Source organism: Clytia hemisphaerica, unplaced genomic scaffold (genome assembly GCF_902728285.1).
Source record: "Clytia hemisphaerica strain Z4C2 unplaced genomic scaffold, Clytia hemisphaerica genome assembly, whole genome shotgun sequence".
Taxonomy (NCBI): Eukaryota; Metazoa; Cnidaria; class Hydrozoa; order Leptothecata; family Clytiidae; genus Clytia; species Clytia hemisphaerica.
The window spans coordinates 223,046-245,996 of NW_027104448.1; the positions used below are offsets into that span (position 1 = coordinate 223,046).

At 35.8% G+C, this 22,951-nt stretch overlaps 2 protein-coding genes across 5 annotated transcripts; one reads left to right on the forward strand and one right to left on the reverse strand.

The window, feature by feature from the left end:
* On the reverse strand, positions 1-22,685 carry LOC136821019 (alpha-N-acetylgalactosaminidase-like). 4 transcript variants are annotated; one of them, XM_067077256.1, is made up of 13 exons: positions 8,555-8,723; positions 7,470-7,539; positions 6,938-7,019; positions 6,460-6,552; positions 6,019-6,055; positions 5,384-5,448; positions 4,551-4,718; positions 3,473-3,529; positions 2,798-2,899; positions 2,280-2,354; positions 2,079-2,143; positions 1,539-1,707; positions 1-631 (listed from the first exon to the last, which is right to left on the reverse strand). In XM_067077256.1, the coding sequence occupies exons 1-13, from the start codon at positions 8,655-8,657 to the stop codon at positions 476-478; spliced, it is 1,242 nt and encodes a 413-aa protein (XP_066933357.1). In that variant the 5' UTR covers positions 8,658-8,723; the 3' UTR covers positions 1-475. The 4 variants fall into 4 exon arrangements, with proteins under 4 accessions (XP_066933357.1, XP_066933359.1, XP_066933360.1 ...); XM_067077258.1 differs by lacking the exons at positions 1,539-1,707; positions 2,079-2,143; positions 2,280-2,354; ... (7 more) ...; positions 7,470-7,539; positions 8,555-8,723 and adding exons at positions 9,540-9,708; positions 11,102-11,166; positions 11,636-11,710; ... (7 more) ...; positions 21,472-21,541; positions 22,550-22,681 and having other exon boundaries at positions 381-631; XM_067077259.1 differs by lacking the exon at positions 8,555-8,723 and adding an exon at positions 22,550-22,685 and having other exon boundaries at positions 386-631.
* Positions 12,584-16,638, forward strand: LOC136821017 (uncharacterized). The gene is made up of 4 exons (XM_067077253.1): positions 12,584-12,892; positions 13,986-15,578; positions 15,833-16,170; positions 16,349-16,638. Exons 1-4 carry the CDS (start codon positions 12,629-12,631, stop codon positions 16,539-16,541), a joined length of 2,388 nt encoding a protein of 795 aa, XP_066933354.1. The 5' UTR covers positions 12,584-12,628; the 3' UTR covers positions 16,542-16,638.
* Positions 22,686-22,951: the final 266 nt, after the last annotated feature.

Genomic DNA, 22,951 nt, shown 5'->3' on the forward strand with positions numbered 1-22,951 from the left:
TAATCTGAATGTGTGCATAAATTCTTACCATAATAATAAAACATATTTCTACTAATATCATATATTACTTCAAAAGAATGCAAAATCATATACAATCATATTAACAACAATTGGTTAGTGATACAAATTCGGATCAATTATTTCGATTGTTTCGATTCTGAGAAGCAAGAGTCAAAATCAATGATTTTAACTTTCTTTCTTTAACTTCATAACCATTGTTTCCATAACTTTTGCGATTTTATAGTCCATCGAGACAGTCTTAAGGTATTTTGCCTCTCCCCAACTCGATGACTTTGTGTGTTTATTCGAATTTATTGAAAGCTAAAATTGACACCCTAAATGTAAAAAGATCTTTATCTTATATGAAAATTCTATGTTCAATATAAAAATCTGTGTGGAAAACTAATAAAAAAATCCAAAAAAATCTCCTAAAAATGCAATAATCTTCAATAAACTAATTCTTCAATCAACCATTTTAAACAAAATCAGCAGAAATGACACGCGACGCTTTCGTGAGTTTGACCATGACTACACCAGAAGGGTTGACCATGGCTTTGAAACTTCCTTCGTAAGAGCCAAGATCTTTCAAAGCATACAAATCACGTGCATTCCATGATCCGGTAATGTTCAGCTGGAATGAAAAATTATACATAGTCAAAACTTCAAAATGGCATAAAAGCTTGTAGTCCCTAGAGAATTAAACAATGTTTTTGTACCATTCTAAAGATAATTTTATATCTCCTAAAACAGATTTTATTAAAAAGCAAAAGCAATTTAACAAATTTAAGAACAATCTCAGGCTAAACCACAATTTACTGGTTCTTATAAAAAAACGTGTTTAGCTTTCAGTTTGGGCCATTTTAAACGTGAATTGGTCAACCAGGTTTAAGGGAAAACCGTAGTGCCGTGGTAGAGCATCCGGCTACGGTTCACAAGGTTGTGGGTTCAACCCCCAGCCGGGTCATACCTAAGATTCCCAAAATGGTACTTGGTGCCTCTTTGCTTGATGCTCAGCAATTAAGAGAAGGATCAAGGGTAAAGAGTGGCGCCCTCCCCTACCTTCAGCAATCAGTGCCATAACATATTGGCACTTTAAGCTAATTTACCATTTATCGAAAATTGAAGTTCGAGCGAGAATGTCAATTTCAGGCCTTCAACTTATATAATTTCATCGGTTATTTCGATCTGGGAGGGATTTATTGGTTTCTAGGCTATATTTCAAGACCTACTGGACCATTTTTGAACTTTTGGATCCTCAGATCCCAAGGTCCTAAGCCTCAAGTCTAGCGTTAAAACTCAGAGTTATAACTCTACCCTTCGAACCTACTTTAGAGCACTTACTACTTTGTCACTGATTGAGGTAGATAGCTATCGAAAGAGGAGCCTTCGGGTCGCCTCCGACTGCGGTCGCAGAATTACTTACTTACTACTAGGTTTGAAGGGCTGAGCGTATTTTTGAGCTTGTTTTCTTTAGGGTAAATATTTGTATTATACAGGCAATTGTGTATAACTAATTTCAATAATATGGAGATTCATACCAGTTTGAAATCGACGCTCATAAAAACAGGAATATCTTCACGAGTGCTCATGATAGCCACAGCCATTCCACCGTCAGCTAAAGGTTTGACCCACGTTTGTTGGTTGCTATTTTTGTAAACTCGTCTTCCCATTTTACCAAGAGAATCTTGATCTACTGCAATGATCTCCCTGAAGAGAGATAATTCATAATTTCTCAGGAATAAAACGGAAGCAGTAGTAAGAAGGAAAACCCGCTGGAAAATGGCAAAATTTGCAAAATAAATTCATGGAAAAAATACGAACTAAAATCAGTCTCCCATCTGGAAATTTTAGAAAAACTTTTCACCCCCTGGAAAAATGTAAAACAAAACACTCCTTTAGACACCTTGAAATTTTTTTGTATTGCCCCATAAAAATGTTCGCCTACCCCCTGTAAGTATGGATAAAAAAAGAAATGACCCATTACGACTTAAGAAGATACTTTGATAATAGCCAGAGGTCAGTCAATGTATCCTTTGGATGAAGAAAGCTCAGAAGATCAATAGACGGAAGTGACTTACTCGTTCAACAAAATAGCTTTTTGCCAATCTTTCATTGTCTCCAAATTTGCTGAGATCATCAATGGCTGAAAAAAAGAGAGTAAAGAACATAAAATCATCCAGTTTGAATGCTCTTAGAACAAACTATAAACAGTTGGCTTTTGATGAGTCTGAAGGTTTAAAATAACTTTTCAACTTTATTGAGGACGATCCATTACTCACAGCTGCTAAGATGGACCAGATTGCAAATTGTGTTTTCGATTGATCTTCACTCAAGCTGTAGTCACCAATTAAAAGCTGGAATGAAAAAATAAAGATACAATTCAATCCTAAACATAAAAGCTCCATTATTGTGATGGGTTGGGTTGGGACAACATGCGAGGGTTTTCTTCAGTCTTTCACAATGCTTGCGGTCTTATCAAAAGAATAGACGTAAAATTAATCTGTAACTAGAAGTTTTATGACACGTCTGGCACTAGGGAGTATGGTATCCAGATTCGGAATAATTCATAATTTAGCAAGACCAGAAAGCCAGAATATTCCTATAGAAATACTAAGAATGTTTTAATACTCGAGAAAATCAGCCCCGAGGTAAAAAGGTGCCAGGTTAAAATCATCAAATGAAATAAAACATTGGTTAAGTATACACTCTCACAGTGTAAAGATGGAATAGTGATTTCAATCCTATGGAGGTTACTTAAATTAATAAAGGGTTTTAAGAGAATGCTCCATGCTTTTACCATATCAGGATCATTGAATGCACCAGGTTTGATGTAAGGGATCATTTCGTCTTGGTGATCTCCATTGTAATTGATAATATTCATCACACTACTCCACGAATCCTGGTAATGAGAAACAGGGAAAAATGAACTATCATTTTAAAAAGCGTCGTAGTTGAGCAATGAGGTGCATTTCACGGTCGAAATGAATCATGGGTAATCAGAACCACCCACCGATAACAACGTTCTGTTGGTCTAAGTTTTTCGATGTTTTTGCGTCTAACCAACGGGAAGCCGTTGTCGAGGCGCAATCGGTCCTGATTCCATTGATCCATTTCGCCTGTGAATATGTTGTGTAACTTAATTTCTTTGAATGTAAGGAATATAATTCAGAATGAAATCGATCCCTTTCTTTGAATCACTAAAATGATTTGGAAGGATTAACTAGGTGTTTACACTTGTGAGGAAGAAATTAAGAAAATAAGAAAATACCAAAGGAGTGGGTTTACTCCCCAGGTTCCTAAAAAGCACATCCCTCCCGCTGATTGTGATTCTCCCTCACACCTCGACTTATCACACTATTTAGACCTTATCACTACATTGAAGCACTCGAGAGAGCATCCTTGAACCTTTTCTGTAGCATTGAAAAGATTCAGGTGAGAGTCAATTGAATTTGAAATCGATAATTTTAATTACCTGTACATCTTGGTAATTCCTCCACATGTCGCAAACTTTTGCAATGTCAGCATATGGCTAAAAAAGTCGATACGATAAGCATAGGTTAAAATTTTGTTTTGATGATAACAATATAAACTTGATAAGCAACAGCGGTATTTGGTCGAGACAAGGCAATGTTAAGAATTTGTCAAAATCTCTTGGAAATTTTTATAGGTTCTATCTGTACCAGACCTAATACTCAAATTTATTCAAATCTTAACCTCGGTCTGACTCGGTTTGAGAATGCGCGAACTCTCTGCTTGTGCACCGAAAGGGTTTTTATTCATATTCATAAAGAATTCATGATATGCACCATTGCAATGTCTTCTGACATTACATCATAGACTTAATAGCTAATTGGTTGTAAGTGACATCAAATCAATCAATACGTCACTTTCAACCAATCTGTTGTTGGCTCCGTGGAAGACATTGCAATGGTGCATATCATGAAGAAAGAATAATCGGTCAAACCAGAAATGTACGCAGAGTGTCGATAAACAAGAGTTGCACACTTATACAGAAGAGAACTATAGTTTCGAAAATTGACTTTCAAAGGTTCCTGTGACCTGAATTTTCCAATGCCTGTACATTGTATACCAAACGACGCAGAATTTTACATAGATTTAAAAAATACCACAGATATTTTGACCTCCCGCCCCCTTCTACGTATGGGGGGCGTACGGTTTTTTGGAATTGCGGAGATCGACCCTTTTTCTTCGGAATTTCGGAAATCAGGCAAAATTCCTTCGGTATTTCGGAATTCTAAAATTGTTTCGGAATCGGAAATATATGAATTTTTGCTTCGGCATTTCGGCATTATAAAGTTTTTTATCCCCTTTTTTAGGAATTCATACATGAAAAATCAAATTTGATGAAAAGTTAGTCAAAACGAAGAAAAATACCCCAAAAAAATCGGTATCGAAATTGCAAGTATTCTTTTACGAAATTTCGGAAATTTTAGTAAAGTTATTCGGTATTTCGAAAATCGCAAACGCCGTACGCCCCCCCCCCATACTACACGTAGTTGGCAGCGAACGTGTTAATCTTTAACATTTACCTTTGGTTTATCTTCTGGCAAGTATGTGGGCCATTCACACGAATAGTAAATTTCACGGCCCGTCTGATTGATGTAGAATTTGAACGCTTCATGTCCAGCTTTGAAGAGGTCTGTGCACGAGTTACAACCATCTAATTTGATCATGTCTATTCCCCAGTCTGCAAACGTCTGGGTGGATAGAAAGGAAAATTGAATAGAAAGACTTCATAATTAAAATGTGAAAATATTGCGTACTATACTTCAAAAGCGAGTTTATGTAGCTTGGTTTTCCTGCGACGGGGACAGTTAGCATCTGATTCATCTACAATCAGTCAGTTAATATGTTGGCAGTAGAGTAGAAATCTAGTTCACTCCCCTTCCCCCTCATATCAATGTTTTTGAGCGACCCAACAGACGAGTTATGCAACAGACACTTCCAACTACCCAACATTTATACCAGGGGGAAGGGGAGTCATTTTAAAGCCTCTCCTGTCAATATTTTTCTGACTGATTGTAGATCCTGAATGACTGAGGACGAAGGTGAATCAACACTTTTAGTTTCCACAAGTTTAAGATAAAAACGGCGGGTTATTCCGAATGAATTGCAAATGTATTAACTCAATAATAAGGCATGGTGCAACGTTGACCAATGAAGATTCGCATTTTTGTTTCGCTAGTCATGCTAAATGTAAGGAGATCAGAAGCTTCGACTCTCTTATATCTCGGATACAGCCCCTCTGTATTTGCAAGGATCAGAAATGTTCGAGTTATGAAGATTGAAATGTTTTGAATAGAGTACACTATCTAGCAACAATTAAAATTTCAAGAAAAACAAATTAATTATGAGTCTATACCTGTGTATCTTTCTGCATATGAAAAATGGCGGCTGGGTAACCTGCACATGTTTTTGTTCCCATGTCTATAAATGAAATAAGTATATGTAATCACATGATATCGAGTGCAATTCGAATATAATTGCACGAGTGATTTTTTTGTTATTAAACTCGAAACAAAAAAATCACGAGTGCAATTTTCGAATTGTACGAGTTATTATGTGGTTACGAGCTAATCGCACAATGGCTGTCACTAATTTTTCCCAGTTAGGAAAGTAAATTAAAGAAATTACACTGAGAGTTTTATATTTTTCTCTTCTCTCTATGTCTTTCTTTTATTGTTGTTTATAGATTTTCTTTCTCACAAAATGAATTTTGAATGCAATTAAAACGTTCGATGCAAAAAAAAAATGTAAGAAAAAACATTAAAATCAATTTTGTAAACATTGGCGCAGCATTGGAGAGTGTGATTAACGATTAATTGCTCTCTTTGAGGGCGTGCCAAATAAGAAAAAATAACCCATCGTGCGATTAATAAAGTTATAGTATCTTCTGTTATAGTTATTACTGTGTCGTTTAGATATAGCACAGTTTTATTATTTCGAAAGCCATTAACTATCGGCAAAATGTGAATATTGACGGATTCATCCATTTACCTGTGTATATACCCAACTTCAATCCCAAATTGTGCATCTAAAATGATGTGAGAAAGATAGTTTATATACTTTAAAACCCGGGGCTCAATTTAGGTCCCAACCCGAGAACAAATTAAGAACAATCTTCTGTAAAGCAGAATAGTAAGCAAAATAGTCGAACGTCACACAGGAGTTTTTCGAAAATCGGAAAAAAACTCCATTTTTCACCAAGGGAATAACTTAATAACAAGGAGAATTCCCAAGAAACATTTTCCATTAAAATATAAGTATGCAAATTGTCAGGCAACATCCAACCATTTGCTACAATGTTTCTGCAACTGACAGACAGATAGAGATATTTCCATGCCTTAGCTCATCTACTACATCTAATATGTTTTTAGAGACTAGTCAGGATAAACTTCATTGTATCTAGAGGTAAATATTAAATTGAAGCCAGCTTACGTAATCAGCTAAAGATTTAAGTCCATTCGGGAACCGTTTTTTGTCAGCAACAAGTGTACCGTTTCCATCACGTTCCATTTCTGACCAACAATCCTAAATGAAGAAAGAAATCGTTGTTTACAAAGTTGATTCCATTTGAACTTTCTAGCACATTTTGAATGAAAGTCCTTTTTTAATTAGTTATCATCTTCTTTGCTGAACAAAATAAATGAGTATTTTATAGATTCTCCCCTTCTTTCACCAATTAGATAAAAAGTTTGAAAGGTAAGCTCCTCTATCATTGAGAGTTGGAAAGTTTGACTCAAATTTAATCACCAATATCAGTAGATTGTGAGATTGTGCAAGGTGAATTGTATGAGTTCAAAAGGTGCCGACGGGGAATCATCATAAAAGCCACTGGGTATTATGTTATAAATCCCATGGTTGCAATAAATAAGATATAGTAAAAGAAATATTTCGCAGAAAAAATCTTTCTCACATCGATGTTGACATGGACATATCCGGCTGCTGCATAACCATCATCATGTAAACGTTTCCCTTGACGCATAAACAACGAATCTCTAGAAATATGAGAACGTTTCGTTAATGGTTATTGTACAAAGTAAAACAAGATGCAAGGGATTGTTCTCTCGAACTTCTTAGAGAACCAACTTTTTGTGAGCGACGACTAACCCTTAGGATCTGTAGCATCTTTCATGGCAACCACATGTAATTGGTTCAAAAGTAAATAGGATTTTGATACTTTTTTGAGAGGGGGACGGCGAATTACGCCTGGCAAAAGTTTTTATGGTAAAACAACTGACGTTACAGGTAAAACTCCTAACCCCCAAAACAGGTAAAAATGGATCACCCCTACTATAATACCTTGTGAACTAATGAAAAAGTGATTTTAAATTTTGGATTCTTTTCAGTTTTTAGTCATTTTCAGGAGTAGTGTTTTTTTAAGTGCGATTTTACGGATTAAATATTGAATAGGCTGATAGAGGAAGAATACTCAAGCGAATTCTCACCTTATACAATCATCAGGATAGGTTTCACAATCGAGAATACAACGATATCTTTCCCATTGAAGCCATCCCACTGTAAATTTAAGATAATAATTTAATGATGAACAAATTTCGTAGTGACCGAACAAAAGAAAAACTAGGCCGGGACCCCGGGGGGGGGGGGGTACTACCCTTGTCGACCGACGGGGGTGCTCCGCTGAGGTTCGAAAAATGGACCCTACGTGGGACTCGAAATTAGCGAAAAAAGTGACCCTGAATGGGACTGAAATTCCAAAATTGTCTACTTTTTTCCCAAATTTTCCAAAAAAAGCACCCTAAGAGGGACTGATTTTTCTATTTTGGTGTTTTTGCGACCCTACCTGGGACTCGTGGAGGTTAGAAAAGGTACCCTGACCAGCGGAGCATCCCCGTAACCCATCTTGCCCTAGTACCCCCCCCCCGGGACCGGGACTGATAAGGACTGTAAATACGAGAGAGTAAAAGAGTCAAAAACTCTTCCTTTCCAATACATAATATGCACCATTGCAATGTCTTTTGACATTACATCACGGACTCTGATTGGTTGTAAGTGACGTAAAATCAGTCAATACGTCAGTCAATCAGTCAACCAATCAGCTGTTGGGTCCGTGGAAGACATTGCAATGGTGCATATCATGAAGATACTATTATCAACCTTTAAAACGTGGGGAGGCTGGGCTCGAGTTTACAAGGAAGAATCAGGAGGAAGGCGTTGCATTGGCATTCTCATAAAACAAAGAATTTTGACGTCATTTCCTTGAAAATTTATAACCAAAACACTATCGTAGTTAAAGTAATGAAAATTATTTTTTCAATACTGGCAGTTTCATGTTTTTACAAACAATCCTCAGTTGAAAATAATTAAAAAAAAAAACTAGAGTTCCGTTGCTCTTACAAAAAATAACATTGCAGGGTCTTCGTCAAAAATTGACGTCATTTTAGTCCTTGGTGTCGTGAACGTTTAAAGTGAACTTGTAACCAAAACCAATAACCAAAACACTAAAAAGCCGAAGTTAATAAAAGGTTGATAGATGTACCTACATCAAATCAAAAAGTTAAGTTTTACGTACTTGGCGGTGTAGCTCGAAAATCTTTCTTGTTCTTGATGTTAAGACCATTGATGCCACACCCAACCAGGATACAGAATACCAAAACTGATGTCAGTTTTTTCATTTTTGTTTTTCTTTTTTGTTTTCCTAATATTCTACTAAAACGAAAAAATATATTAAATGTTACATACTGGTTTTCACCCGCTTCGTCTTTCCTCTTTTATCGCCATTTTGAATCAAATTATGGATTATGTAGGAACACAAACTGCATGCGTTATGCTTAAAAAATCCTATTTACTAAATTTAAGACAATCTATATACAAAACTATTTCAAATAAAAAACAAAAAAAATCTCTAAAAAACTGAATAAAAAACACAATTATCTCAAAACTTTCTGTTCAATAAAAAAATTCCTAAATAGAGAAACCAGATCATTGAATGGTTCTTTTTTTTACTAAATAAAATCAGCATAAATGACACGCGAAGCTTTCGTCAGTTTGACCATGACCACACCAGAAGGATTGACCATGGCTTTGAAACTTCCTTCGTAAGAGCCAAGGTCTTTCAAAGCATACAAATCACGTACATTCCATGATCCAGTAATGTTCAGCTGGAATGAAAATGAAGCAAGCAATAATAGTCGAATGGAAACGTTTAAACTCTCACAATACGTATTCAAGGTTGGTACTTAGTACAAATGGTATATCTCAGTAGCGTAGACAAGGGGGCGTAAAATTTGTGTAGGAGAGCAGATTTTTATGACACAGTAATCATGTTTTTATATTATGAACAGATAGTAACAGTGTCATCTGCTCTCCTACACGAATTTTGCATCCCTCCTGTCTACGCTACTGTATATCATGTCCCTCTGCTTGATGCTCAGCAATTAAGAGAAGGATCATTATTAAGTAGAGCAATCCAGGGAAAAAAAGAGTGGTGCCCCACCTAACACACCTGGAGCCTGGTATGCCCATGAAACCGAAGCGTAATAAAAAGAATATTTTACCAGTTTGAAATCGACGCTCATAAAAACAGGAATATCTTCACGTGTGCTCACGATAGCCACAGCCATTCCACCATCAGCTAAAGGTTTGGTCCATGTTTGTTGGTTATTATCTTTGTAAACTCGTCTTCCCATCTTGCCAAGAGAATCTTGATCTACTGCAATGATCTCCCTGAAGAATAAGATACCAACATTTTACAAATAGTTAATTGTGAGATAAACTACTCAAGTTCTACAGCACTGATGTGAAAGTAGGTCTGTGTGAGGGGAGGAATTCTGCGTGAGTATGAGTTTTCAAAGGAACCTATTCTCATGCATCTACCTATTTTTACTCGAGCGCTGAAAGTACAATCATGGTCGAAATATATTGAGATTTCGGTGTATTTAACGTTTTTCAGAATTTAACTTCGGGCGCCGAGAATTTTTATTTTAGCACTTCCACTTTCTTTCATCGAATATTTCGATTTTAGAGGAGTTCGGTGGTTTTCTAGGCTATATTTCAAGCCTTATTGGACCATCCTTGAGCTTTTGGATCCTCGGATCCTAAGGTCTAAGTCTTAAGTCTCATGTTAAAACTCTATTTTCCCACTGTAGTTTAACGCGCTTAAAAATAATTCGTGGTGCTTAAAATTTCACAGGGAAATCATCTTTGTCTCAACTATTTTGTCCAAATGATGTCCATGATTGTACTTCTCAGTTACAGTGTGTGATCCTAAGCAACAGCATATCCATTGGGACACATTTGACTCTTGATAAATCGAAGTCAAAAGTGAATTCGCAAATACTTCGAAGTACAGAGGGTGTCAGAATTTCTTTTGGTGAGATGAGCTGGATCAGATTTACGAATGATCGAATCCACTAGCCTTCTGTAAACTTACTTCTAAAACTCAAATAGAATCTAAATCTAATACATCTACAAAGGTCAAACTTTGAAAGGTGATATTGTGGGAATCCCATTTTTTCTATCCATACTTTTCCAGGAGGTATTAATCCGAAGAAGAATTTCCAAGGTGTCTAAGGAAAGTATTTGTTTTCAGGGGGTAAAAGGTTATTCTTTAACTTCCAGGCGGTAAAAGACTTTGTTTTAGTTACTTCTACTCTCACTTTTAAGCTATGAAGAAGAATTTTCCATGCTTTTTTTTGTTGTAAATTTTGCCATTTTCAAGAGGGCATCCACACATTTTCAAAAATTTTTTTTTTTTGAAAAGGTTCGTCCACCCCTGTACGGATTTTAAATGAAACAGCCCTGTTATGCGCAGTTTTGTAAATTTTCTGCGCAGTTTTTTAATTTCGAGCTGCGCATTTTGTAATTGGACCTTTGCGCACTTTTGCAATTTCAGAAAAAGAATAGTACATTTTTTATTTATTTTTTTTCCGGAGTCGTCTTCTTTGTGATTGACCTTTGTTAAGGATACTTAAGGTGCGCAAAAATTACAAAGGTCCGCGAAAAAAATTACAAATTTGCGCAGAAATTACAAAACTGGTATGCGCAAAAATTATAAAACTGCGCATAACAAGCTCAATAAGAAAAATGATTGAAAGAAATATGTAGTAATTCTTCTTACTCGTTCAATAAAATAGCTTTTTGCCAATCTTTCATTGTCTCCAAATTTGCTGATATCATCAATGGCTAAAAAAAGGGAGTTTAACTTTAGGTAGGTTTAGTTTAGCAGTAGGTTCGTCTTGCAATTCCTGCATTAATAACATGCATGCATAATTTGTCGTTCTTTTAAACCGCATGTAGTTAATTCCCGTGATAAACAAAGAGGAATGAATCCGTAGGGGTGGTTTTTTATAAGAACAAACTATATAAGAACATAAGGCTTCGAGGCCCAAAAATTTAAGAACATTCTAAGAACATTCTAAGGCTTTGGAGACTTAAAAACATGCATTTTCTTAAGAAATTACATCAAAATTCTCAGAAAATGCTGAAAATAAGAACATTTTTAGACTTCAAATCCAAAAAAATAAGAACATCTGAAGGCTTCGAAAATTTTTGACGTTTTTATAAAAAAAAAAACGTGTAAACGCAAAAAACGCAAATACATGACCGGGAGTTACAAATACATCAATCTGAAATGCATTAAAATTAGACTCACAGCAGCCATTATAGACCAGATCGCAAATTGTGTTTTCGATTGGTCTTCACTCAAGCTGTAGTCACCAATTAAAAGCTGAAAAGAGAACTTTTTTACATACCTAAAATAATACAATCTTATAACTATGAAAATATCAATCCAGAAAAAACACTAAACTAAACTAAAGTCAAAGCTACTGAATTATCATTATTATTTGTGGCCACTACTCGAATTTTGGAGCATTTAGAAATTCTCATCTTATAAAGGTAGAAAAACAAGGAGATCAACTAATCCTTAACCTAGGATTGTGAAGAAAAAAAATCACGAATATTTTCTTACTCTTTCATGTTCAGACGTTGCGGTTCCGTATCTTTACGAAATGAAATGGTTCCCTTCCGCATCGTTACGAAACGAAACAGTTCCAAAACAAGTTTGAACACTTCGTATCCGTAACGGAAAATCATTCCAGAGAAATACGAAACTGTAAAGTCTGAACATGGTCTTAATTCCAATACCGCTTAAAGTCAAAGTTAAAATTGTTTACCATATCTGGATCAAGGAAAGAGCCAGGTTTGATGTAAGGGATCATTTCATCTTGGTGATCTCCATTGTAATTGATAATGTTCATCACACTACTCCATGAATCCTTGGTAAAAAGAGGATGGATCGATTAATCGATGGATGAATTTACTCAGTACCTTAGTAAGCATTTTCATATTTTGCCAAATGGGGGAATTATGAAAATATTTAAGATAGCCGGAAAAGTTAAAGATGGCCGAAATATGCACTCAAAATGAAATCTTAATGAGCGTGGGCGGCCGCCAATTCGCCATCAAGAATGTCGAATAAGAAAAGCAGTCGTTATGACGTTAATTGACGTCTAATTTTTTGACGTCAAATATAATTTTACAAATAGACATTCTAAACATGCACCGAAATAAAAAGTTCATTTAAAAATTCCATTGTGAATTGGATAGACGTGAAAAATATTTAACGACGAAAATATTTTGAAAGATGTGGTGGCGCGCTACATCATTGATGACAGAAGACCTTAAGAAATCTTCGAAAGCAAGACTTCCAAAAGGCTTTTATCGTGGCGGAAATCAAATTCAAAGTTTTCAATCAGGCCGTGGAAATACACCAGAAGCTGACGAGTTGTGTCAGATCAAAAGAATATTAATAAGTTACAAGGATGTTTCTCTTCCTGACAAACTTTACGGTGGCCGAAACAAACAGCCATGCATCGTTACCGATGATAAAGAATTTCTACAAAGAAAGGTTTGTTCATAATAGTCTATGATTACAATTTTCAACTCGGAAATTTTGTTCTTTGGGCATCATATCCTATTACCCTCCCCACCGTCCAAAGGACTTATGATATGTTCAGCTTAACCCGTTCGATCGACGGGTGCGACGCCGGGTGACGGCTATGTCTAGCTTTATTCTTCAAATCTAAAAGCTCTGGTTACATATTATATCTTCCACCCCTACAGTCGGAATCACTACATAGAAATGGCAACTATTGCCTTAACGGGAAATATTTCCCGAACAGGAAGGTGGAAATAACCCAAAAAGGAAACTGTTTACAGATTAAAAATTTCATCACTTTTCTGTTTCCCGTTTTGGTCAAGAACTTTTCATTGTTCCCGAACGGGAAGTTGAATTTTTGTAAACAAAGCAGATTTTTGTTTCCCGATCGAGAAGAAGTTTTGAAATAGGGAAGTTTTTAATTGGGAATGGGGATAGAATTAAGAAGCGATTACCCGATGGATTTCTTAACTACCCGGTGAAAGGTATTTATTTACCCTCTTTTAAAATAGGCATCAGTTATTTACCTTCCACGACCATTTCCGGAGTGCGCAGAGGTCACATTCCCGATCGGGAAACTGGTTAAGTTCCTGATTCGGAAACTATCCATTTCGGGAAGTTTTTCACCTTCCTTCCCGTTCGGGAAATATTTCCCGTTAAGGCAATAGTTGCCATTTCTATGTAGTGATTCCGACTGCCCTACTCAACAGTCACCTGCCAGCAACCCATCCCCGACTCAAAAGAATTTTCCAGTTACCTAGGGCGCAGTAAGTTTGGCATAACTTTTCGGCTTTAAAAAGAGAGTCAACAGTTCTTCTTGTGAAACCACCGTTAAGTTCCGGACATGTATGCTTTGCAATATACCCTTTTTATAAAGACTGATTATCGGCTTGAATGTAACTTTCAAAGTACTTCTTGCTAAGATTGATGTATCTTGTTACCCCTGACACAAACAAGAAGGGCGTGGCCTCAGCTTTAGTAAATTTTGAGTTCAATCCTTTTACCTACTGGTTCATTCATATCCACAAATTTAGACTTCAAATGTCTTTCACATTGTTTTTAGATTATGAAGGAGTTGAGCGTTGGCCCACTGGAATTCGGCATTGCGATGAAAACTTATCAAAATGTCGTCAAAGTCCAGAATGAGGAAAAGACACACGAAGGTGTATATGTAGGAGGAGAAGAGAGCAAAAACACTCCTTCAAGAGATGGTGAAGCCAGTACAAAAATAAAGAGAAGCGAAGATACTTCTCAAACAAATTGTACAGCTTTTTTGGAAGAACTTTTTACAGTTAAAGGTGATTACAGTAAAATGAAAGGTGAATACGACAACATTGTCGGTAGAAACACAGCAGCTGAGACTGAGATTCGGCGATTATCTTCGATTAAGGAAGAATCCGATCAGGCGCATCGTGAAGAGGCGAATGCTTTGCGTAACACGATCGAAAATTTAAATAACAAATTGATAATGGCCCGTGATGAGGTTGAAGATATGAGCATAGATATCAAAGAATGTGTTGCCGATACTACCTCTCAGTTGAGACAACACTTTGACACGTTGTTGAACGAAGAAAAAGAACATAACCAAGTCCTTATAGCCAAAAAGGAGACAGAAATTTGTGAAAAAGATGCTCAAATCTGTGAAATAAAAAAACATTTCGAGCAGGAGCTGAATACCGTAAAAGACCAAGGAGCCAAAGATTTAGAAAGAATGATTTCTATTGAAAAAGAGAAATCGGAGCTTGACCAAGAAACGATCCGAGAGCTTCGTAAAAGCTTGGAAGCTGAAGAAAAATTACTGCTTGATACGCAGCACTCCGTACAGCAACAAACTGAGCTAGTCAATGCCCAGGTTTCTCAAATCACAGAATTGAATGACAAGAAAGCTGTCATCAAGAAGAAATTGTTTAAGGCTACCAAAGAGATCAAGGAAGCTAAAGATAAGGTCGTCCAGGGCCAAGAAGCGCTTAACAAACAAAAACAGGAGCTGAATGATCTAAAGGCGATTAATGAGAAATTGATGAAGGATAATGAAGAAGAGCGTAAAAAACGTATTGAAGAACTGACGCAAAAAGAGAGCGAGTTGGTTAAGATGTGCGACAGCTTCAAAGAGCAAATCAACATCAAGGAACAAAATATGGGATTGCTAAAAACACAGAACGAAGGATTGAGATTAGCACAAGTTGACTCTGAATTAATGCATGCATCAGAGATAGCCAAACAGAATGAGGCTTTGCTCAGTCTGAAAAACGCTCACAAGGACGAGATTGTTGAAGCTACGGAACAGCTTGAACAGTTAGAAAAAGAAGCCAACCAGATAGATTCTATGCATCAAGAGGCGATTGCTGCAAAAGATGGCAACCTGGAAGAATCTGAATTGACGATTGCTTTCTTACAAAAAGAAAAAGCGATCTGTGAAAAGAAACTAGAGACTGCATCGAAAAGTGTTCTCCGTTTGGAAAAAAGACTTAACCAACGCGAAGTCGAAATTCGTGCTCGTTTGGAAGATATTTCTGCACACAAGAAGAAAGTAAATGCTAACAAAGCTACTATCGAAAAACAAAAGGTCTCGATGGAGAAAATGCAAAACGATTTGAAACGTGAAAAGAAGAGGATCGAATCTTTGATCCGTGAGCGTAATGCTTACAGGGACGAGGTAAGATCAGCTTTTTATTTCAATAAATTACCATCGATCAGTACCAATAAAGATATTTAGGAACTGAATAGCTAGGTTGTACAAGTCCCTGAGAAAATATTTGTTGAGCAAATAATCATTGGTAATATTTTTAGGTCACGAGTATTTTTGTTGAACATTTCATAAGGGGAAGCTGTAAAGGTCTTCGGAAAGGGCTATGAAGGTGTCGACTATACCACCGTTATTAAAATTCTATTTCAAATACTTCTTTTCAGGCTCACACGAATAACATGAAGAAAATTGAGACTAACAAAAAGCTCGAGGCAACCAAAGAACACTTGCAAACGATCAAGAAAGATTGTGAAGATAAAATTGCTCAAATGCAAAGTATCCAAGATAGCGAGGCAATAGACAAGCAAAAGCAAAGGAAACGCAAGAGAAAATCTAAAAAAGCTGCTTCCAACGACATCGAAGCAAATACTGTTGATGTACAATCTGATAAAGAGCTTCCAAAGCCACAAGAAGCAAAGGGTAACAATCTGAACCTAGATCGACCAAAGAAATCAGATCTTGACATTGGCAAGATCCAGAAAATCAATAAACTTCAAAAAAGGTATCTAAGCTAATCAATACAATAGGTAGGAACTTGGATTACTCGAGTTTACTTGTTTTCTCTCTGCTTCTACACATCTTTAATTAATAGTAATAGCCTTTGCCAATTTAATTATTTTACAACAAGTCGATTGCTAAAAACTTCTTTCTTTTAAACATCATTACCACTGATTTTATAGTACTGTTCGCCGAAAAGGTCAATCTAAAGCATCTAAAAACATCGTGACAACGTCTGACGCTCTTTTCGACCAACATGATAACGAAAGACCATGGGGCGCATACGACACTTCACTCGTCACCTTTTGTATTGGAATATGGTTTCTTCTCGTCAAGGTCTGCAGTATTGTCACCAACGATGATTCGCTCTGGTAGCGACGTCATCTCCCAAGTTATATGTATACATTTGTAAATAATTTTTCACCCTGGATATTTTTATATTACTTTCTACCACTTTTTATATAAATTATTTTCTAAAAATTAACCCAAAAAACTTTAAAAAACGCTAAAGCTTCTTTCATATTCGGTTATTTGGTCTTCTGTGTTTGCCAAATGAAATACCCAAAACTAGTCAAATTGAGGTAATACTACCAACATGTACGATTAACACTCTGATCTTAGAATCCAGAGGAGCCCTACTCGCTTTCGCAAGGTTAGGTTAAGGAATAACTGGTTTTCGTTTCCGTAGCAAACAGATTTCAGACTGGAAAGATTATATGCCAAAACAAACTTGGACCAGTGAGATTATCCTTATTTAAAGAAGAAAGAAAGTAAAATAAATTTTAGATACCTGAACATCAGCACCGTTTCTCCAAGTATTGCACACCTTTGCAATGTCTTCGTAAGGCTACAAATTATCAAAGAAAATAGATAAGACTCTCTACAGTAAACTCGATTTTAGATGCACTCTTATTTTGTTATAAGCATAACGTTTATAAGCATACTTAGGCTCAGATTCGGCAAAAAATAAGTATAATGCTAAACAGACCTCTAAGCTGAAATGCAAAAAAATTGTGCAGCTTTTTTAGAAAGCTGACCTTTTTAGGGTTGCTTTTAAAGCTGTTTGAGCTTTCTTGGATCAAAGATTTTCACCTGCGGCGCCAAATTTCAAAGAAAACTTTAATTCTTTGAGCCGAATCAATGATCCGACTTGAATATACAAAATTTTCTTGAACCCAAAGAAAATCAACAAATCGAAATCTAAGCATATAAATAAGCATTAATTAAGGCTGAAAATTAGATTTTGCTAAGCATATTGAGCTTGGACTCGATTTTCCAGTATGCTTGTAAAAAAACGAGTGTACTTAAAGTTTCATCTAACGGCTGTTGTGGAGGTCAATTTTTGGAAGCTCGAAATCTTATACCTTATCGGGGAAAATTTTCGTCGGGGAAAAATTCGTCACTTGCTGGTAGTTGGTAAACGCATTAAGGCCGGGGAAATTTTCGTCGGGGAAAATATTCGTCACTTTTCCCCGAACTTTTTTTAAAGAAGTTTTCCACGATAAGGCAGTGAAAAATCAAAAATAAAAAATAAACAGACGTATAAAACATGAATACTTTTGGTTTACTTTCGGGCAAGTATGAAGGCCATTCGCACGAGTAAAGCATTTCACGGCCCGTCTGATTGATGTAGAATTTGAACGCTTCATGTCCAGCTTTGAAGAGGTCTGTGCACGAGTTACAACCATCTAATTTGATCATGTCTATTCCCCAGTCTGCAAACGTCTACGAAGAAAAATGAAACAATTTACAGATTTCGTTTTTAATAAGAGTGATATCGTTTGCTTACTCATCAATTTTAATTTACAAGCTTTTACACATTGGATTGACACGGATGTGGAGCAAGATTGGTCAGAAAGAAGAGAAGAAAAACATTTTTGCTTAAATATCAGCATAATATAACAATAGCAAGACACTGTCCTGATATGAAATATGTGTCTGATATAAAACGGAAACACTTATGTAAAAATAAAACCTTTAAATGAAAAGATCAGTTTGCTTTATTCAATTTATTGCATTTAGAGTCCCGATATGGACAAATGAAACTGAACCCTTATCTGAAGTTGAAAAGACTCTCATAATTTCAAATGTTCAGAATTGTTTCATCGTAGAAATGCTTCAGAGGCACAGAAAGCTTCTTGAAAGAAAGATTATGTGTTGATCTCTACATATTCACGTTTTTAAATAAACGATAAGTTTGATACATGTCTTCCTCTTTATTTGCAAATCTGACTTAAAAAATCAAGCATGTGATAAGTATAACCTTGAGCCAACGAAAAATGTAGTTTCCTGATTTTGGCTGGGATTGAACGGAATTTCGGAATTTCTCTAAAATCTTACTTGGGATATAAGCATCCTTATAAGCATTTTCAAGACTTCGACCTAAGCTCCGAGCCTGCTTTTAAATTTGTGTATGCTTATAAGAAAACATGTAATTACCTGTGTATCTTTCTGCATATGAAAAATGGCGGCTGGATAACCTGCACATGTTTTCGTTCCCATGTCTAGAAAGAATACGAAACCAAAGTTTTGTAAGAAATCTTGGCGAGAAATAACAACCCAAATGTAAAACAGAGGCGAAAAAAAACATCTTAACAACTATCCCAGCAGACACAAACGTCGTTTCAACGTTCATCTAACGTTAAATGGACGTTGTGAACATTAGATGAACGTTGAAACGACGTTTGTGTGTCAGCTGAGATACTGTTTAAAATAAAAATCGATTTTCAATGATATTAGAATTTTTAGAGAGTAACATTAAATTTTTGATACCTCGGTTGAGTTAAAAACAAATTCTTTGTAGAATGGAAGAATTTTAAAAGAAAAGAGGAAAAAGGAATGGAACAATTAGATGAATGAATAAGATACAGAGGTGTTTATCATACCTGTGTATATACCGAGCTTTAATCCCAAATTGTGCATCTGTGAAAAAAAATATATAAGATTTCAAGATTTCGCCAGCTCTTGCGGTGAGCGGTCACGGTGTACGGGGCTTCGAACCGGGTTATAGTCCGATTTTTTAAATTCTCATTCTTTCCCCACTCTTTCCATCTTATTCTTTGAACTGTAAAATGTGTGTGAGAGCCACAGGGTTGGATAGTGGCAATCCAATCCCAGTTCCTTCTCTTCTAGTATGCTTTCTTCAACGTTGTGGCAGAAACGTGTCAAAGGTGTGGCAACTTTGTCTAGTAGAAAGTATACTTCTTTTCTCATTGTAATTTTAGTTTCTTCGGCTGGTTCCGTGTTACGTTTTAGTTTATTTTATATTATTGCGCGCGTTTTATACTTTCAATAAACACATCTTTTTACTATCTTTTATCTGTGGTGGTGTCTAATTAACACTGCTTGGCCTACCTACACAACCCTATTTCCATCATATAGGAGGATATTTTCACAAATGGCCGAAATCCTGTGTAGGTCGAAAACTGAGGAACAGATAATGTGTTTTCTTGAAATATTTTTTGACTCATATTGAGTTACTTCTTTCCATCTTAACTCATATTGAGTTACTTTCTTCCTTAAAGTCATTTTAGATCACTAGTTTTACATTGACGGATTTCTATGTCATCATAATTTTCCTTTTCTACTCCAACCTGATTGATTTTCTGTGAATGTTCATTCTAGATTTTTGTTGTATTTGTATTGTCTTTTTGTTTTGTGGGTTTTTGTATTTATTGTTTCCATTTTGAGTAGTTGAAGGTTTTATACTTCTAGACTATATATATACTGTTAGCTAACCATACAATATAGCATTTATTAATCAATCGCATAATGCTAAAGTTCAGCAATTTGATGTCATTCGACCTTAAGCGCTACATACACAATATAAAATGCCGAGTACCAGCAATATATTGAAAAGGTGTCCGCAGTATATTGTCAGACCAATCTGCAGTATTCGAACAATATAAGGAGAATGTTTACAGACAGAATATAGAGTACCTGTTGTTTACTTCATACATTACGATCCGCAAACCTTAATGTTGAATATTGTTCGTCAATATATTGACTAAGTAGCCCCAGAGAAAAATCCAATTTAGCTTACGTAATCAGCCAAAGATTTGAGTCCATTCGGGAAACGTTTTTTGTCAGCAATAAGTGTACCGTTTGCATCACGCTCCATTTCTGACCAACAATCCTAAAATTGAAAGAAATCGTGGTTTACAAAGTTGATTTGCTTTGAGGTGGAAAGAATGTTTCTTCCGCTATTCCTACGAAATCAGGATGTTGACCTACAGTTGACTGTCTTTTGTTTGATCTTAAAGGTACTAAGAACTCTCCTCGAATAAGAGAAAGATTCGAGTTACAGAGAGACCTATACGACTTTGAAGCTGTGGGGACCAACGTTTTAGTTCGTTACAAAAAGGTTCGAATTAGAGAGGTTTGACTCTTTTCATGCTGAAGCCTCCTTTGACTTCCGAACTGACCATAAAACGTTAAATCGAACTTAAAATCACAGAAAGTTAAGAGTCGTAGATGGAAACATTAAGACTGAAGTATAACAAAATTCTGAAAGAAGTTTTATTCAGATTTGTATTTTTGTTACTTTGTACCAACACATACACATCAACATCATATTTCCACGCTTCAAAAACCAAGCATCCCGGCTTGAGGTCTAAAATTGAGGGATTCGGTTAGGCAACAGGGAATTTTTTTTAATATCAGAAGCTGAAATTGATTTTATGGGACCCATTTTGAAATCATGACTTTGTAAATAGACGAAAATCTTTCTCACATCGATGTTGACATGGACATATCCGGCTGCAGCATAACCGTCATCATGTAAACGTTTCCCTTGACGCATAAACAACGAATCTCTAGGGGTATGAAATGAGATTAAGAATGTTAAAGCATGCACCAACTGTGTTACTTTTAGGTTGGGGCAATAGGTTCCCTCGCATACTTGAAAATCCGATTGATGTTTTTTATACTTCGATAAAAACCTGCAAGAAACCTTAACAAATATTTTATTCAATCAAAAGATGTAGCTTAAGATGTCTTGGACGTTGTAACTTGAAAGACTTTTTCTTAACCACGACAACGTCAAGTGACCACGATAGGTCGTCGTGGTTAACATCGCACTCTTTTGAACATTTGGGAGCACCCATATCTTCAATCGTGATTGCGGTCCACAAATTGGCGTATGTAGTATAATAATCCTTTCCCCAGTGTGTATAAGAGTTTAGAATAGTTTTCAAATGAGGATAAAATTCCAGAGTTCTTATCGGGGAGGATTTTTGACCTAGTTTCCAGTGGCTAGAGAAGGTCACGGAAATATTTTACAGGATGATTGCGATAAAATTCTCACCTTATGCAATCCTCAGGGTAGGTTTCACAGTCCAGAATACAACGATATCTTTCCCATTGAAGCCACCCCACTGTAAATTAATAAGACATTTTTTAACTATTCTGCGAATAAAATGATTATTGTGGCATATACCGGGTGACCCACGAAAAAGTTCGGACGTTTCTCGGCGTCTTGAAGCCGAACAAATGTCCCAAAGTGCTTGGAGTTTTATCATTTAGAAAGTAGATATCCTAACTTAAAATCCTAGCCATTACTTTTTAAATTTGACGCACAAGTTCCCTAGTTATGAGCTTTTAAACTCAAAATTCACTTTTCGGAAAGTGTAAAAAACAGTTAAAAAAGGGGTATCAAATTAGGTATTTTTAGACGTCTTTGATATACAGTTTTTGAGAAAATTCCTTGAAAGTGCCAATTTTGATAAAAACTAGTCTTGTTTTAAACAAAAACTAGTCTTGTTTTAAACAAAAACTACTTTCAAAGGTGTTTTTAATAATTATTAATGTCATAAAACTCGTTAAATAAGTCAATTTATAAGAGATTTTCTAATTGATTGCATTAATTTGATACCTCTTTTTTACGTATTTTTTACACTTTCCGAAAAGTGAATTTTGAGTTTAAAAGGTCATAAGTAGAGAACTAGTCGGTCAAATTTAAAAAGTGATAGCTCAAATTTTAAGTTAGGATATCTACTTTTTAAATACCAAAACTCCGAGCACTTTGTGACATTTGTTCGGTCTCAAGACGCCGAGAAAGGTCCGAACTTTTTCGTGGGTCACCCGGTATGTTTTGAAGTGGCGGTAAGCCTCGCGCCATTTAAAAAACCACACACTCTAAAGGTCAACAGGAAAGTTAACGACCAATGAAACCTCGATTCTAATCAGTTACTGAGATTTGAAAGCGTTTTGAGATGTTGAATAAAAAAAATCCAGAGAACGGAGTGGCGCCCTCCCCTTCCTTCGGGTAGACAACTAGAGAAAAGGGAGCCTTCGGGTCGCTCTAGACTGCGGACGCAAACTTACTTGCTGAGATGTCGAGTATAATTTTTTGAAAAGCTAGCTTTGAGGAAAGCATTACTCACTGGGCGGTGTAGCTGTAAAGTCATTCTTGGTTTTGACGTTAAGACCATCTGATCCACATACCACGATACACAATACCAATAAAAGTGATTGCAATTTCATTTTATATATTTTGTTATTGTTATTTCTAATTTCTAGCTGAAAATTAAAAAAGAATATTTTGTTATTAAAAAATGACATTCGCACTAAACCGACTAAATCAAAATTCGAAATGTTGTGAAAGTTTTTATTTGGTGCCATATGGTTTTACTAAAGTTGTGTTTTATTAATTAAGAAGATTTAATATAGGAACTAATCATTAAAATTAGGATTCGCTGACGAGTCTAATAATTAATTAGTTCAGGTCAAAATTAAAAGAATTAGTCAATAGAATTACGTATATTAAAAATGATATGGAAATTATT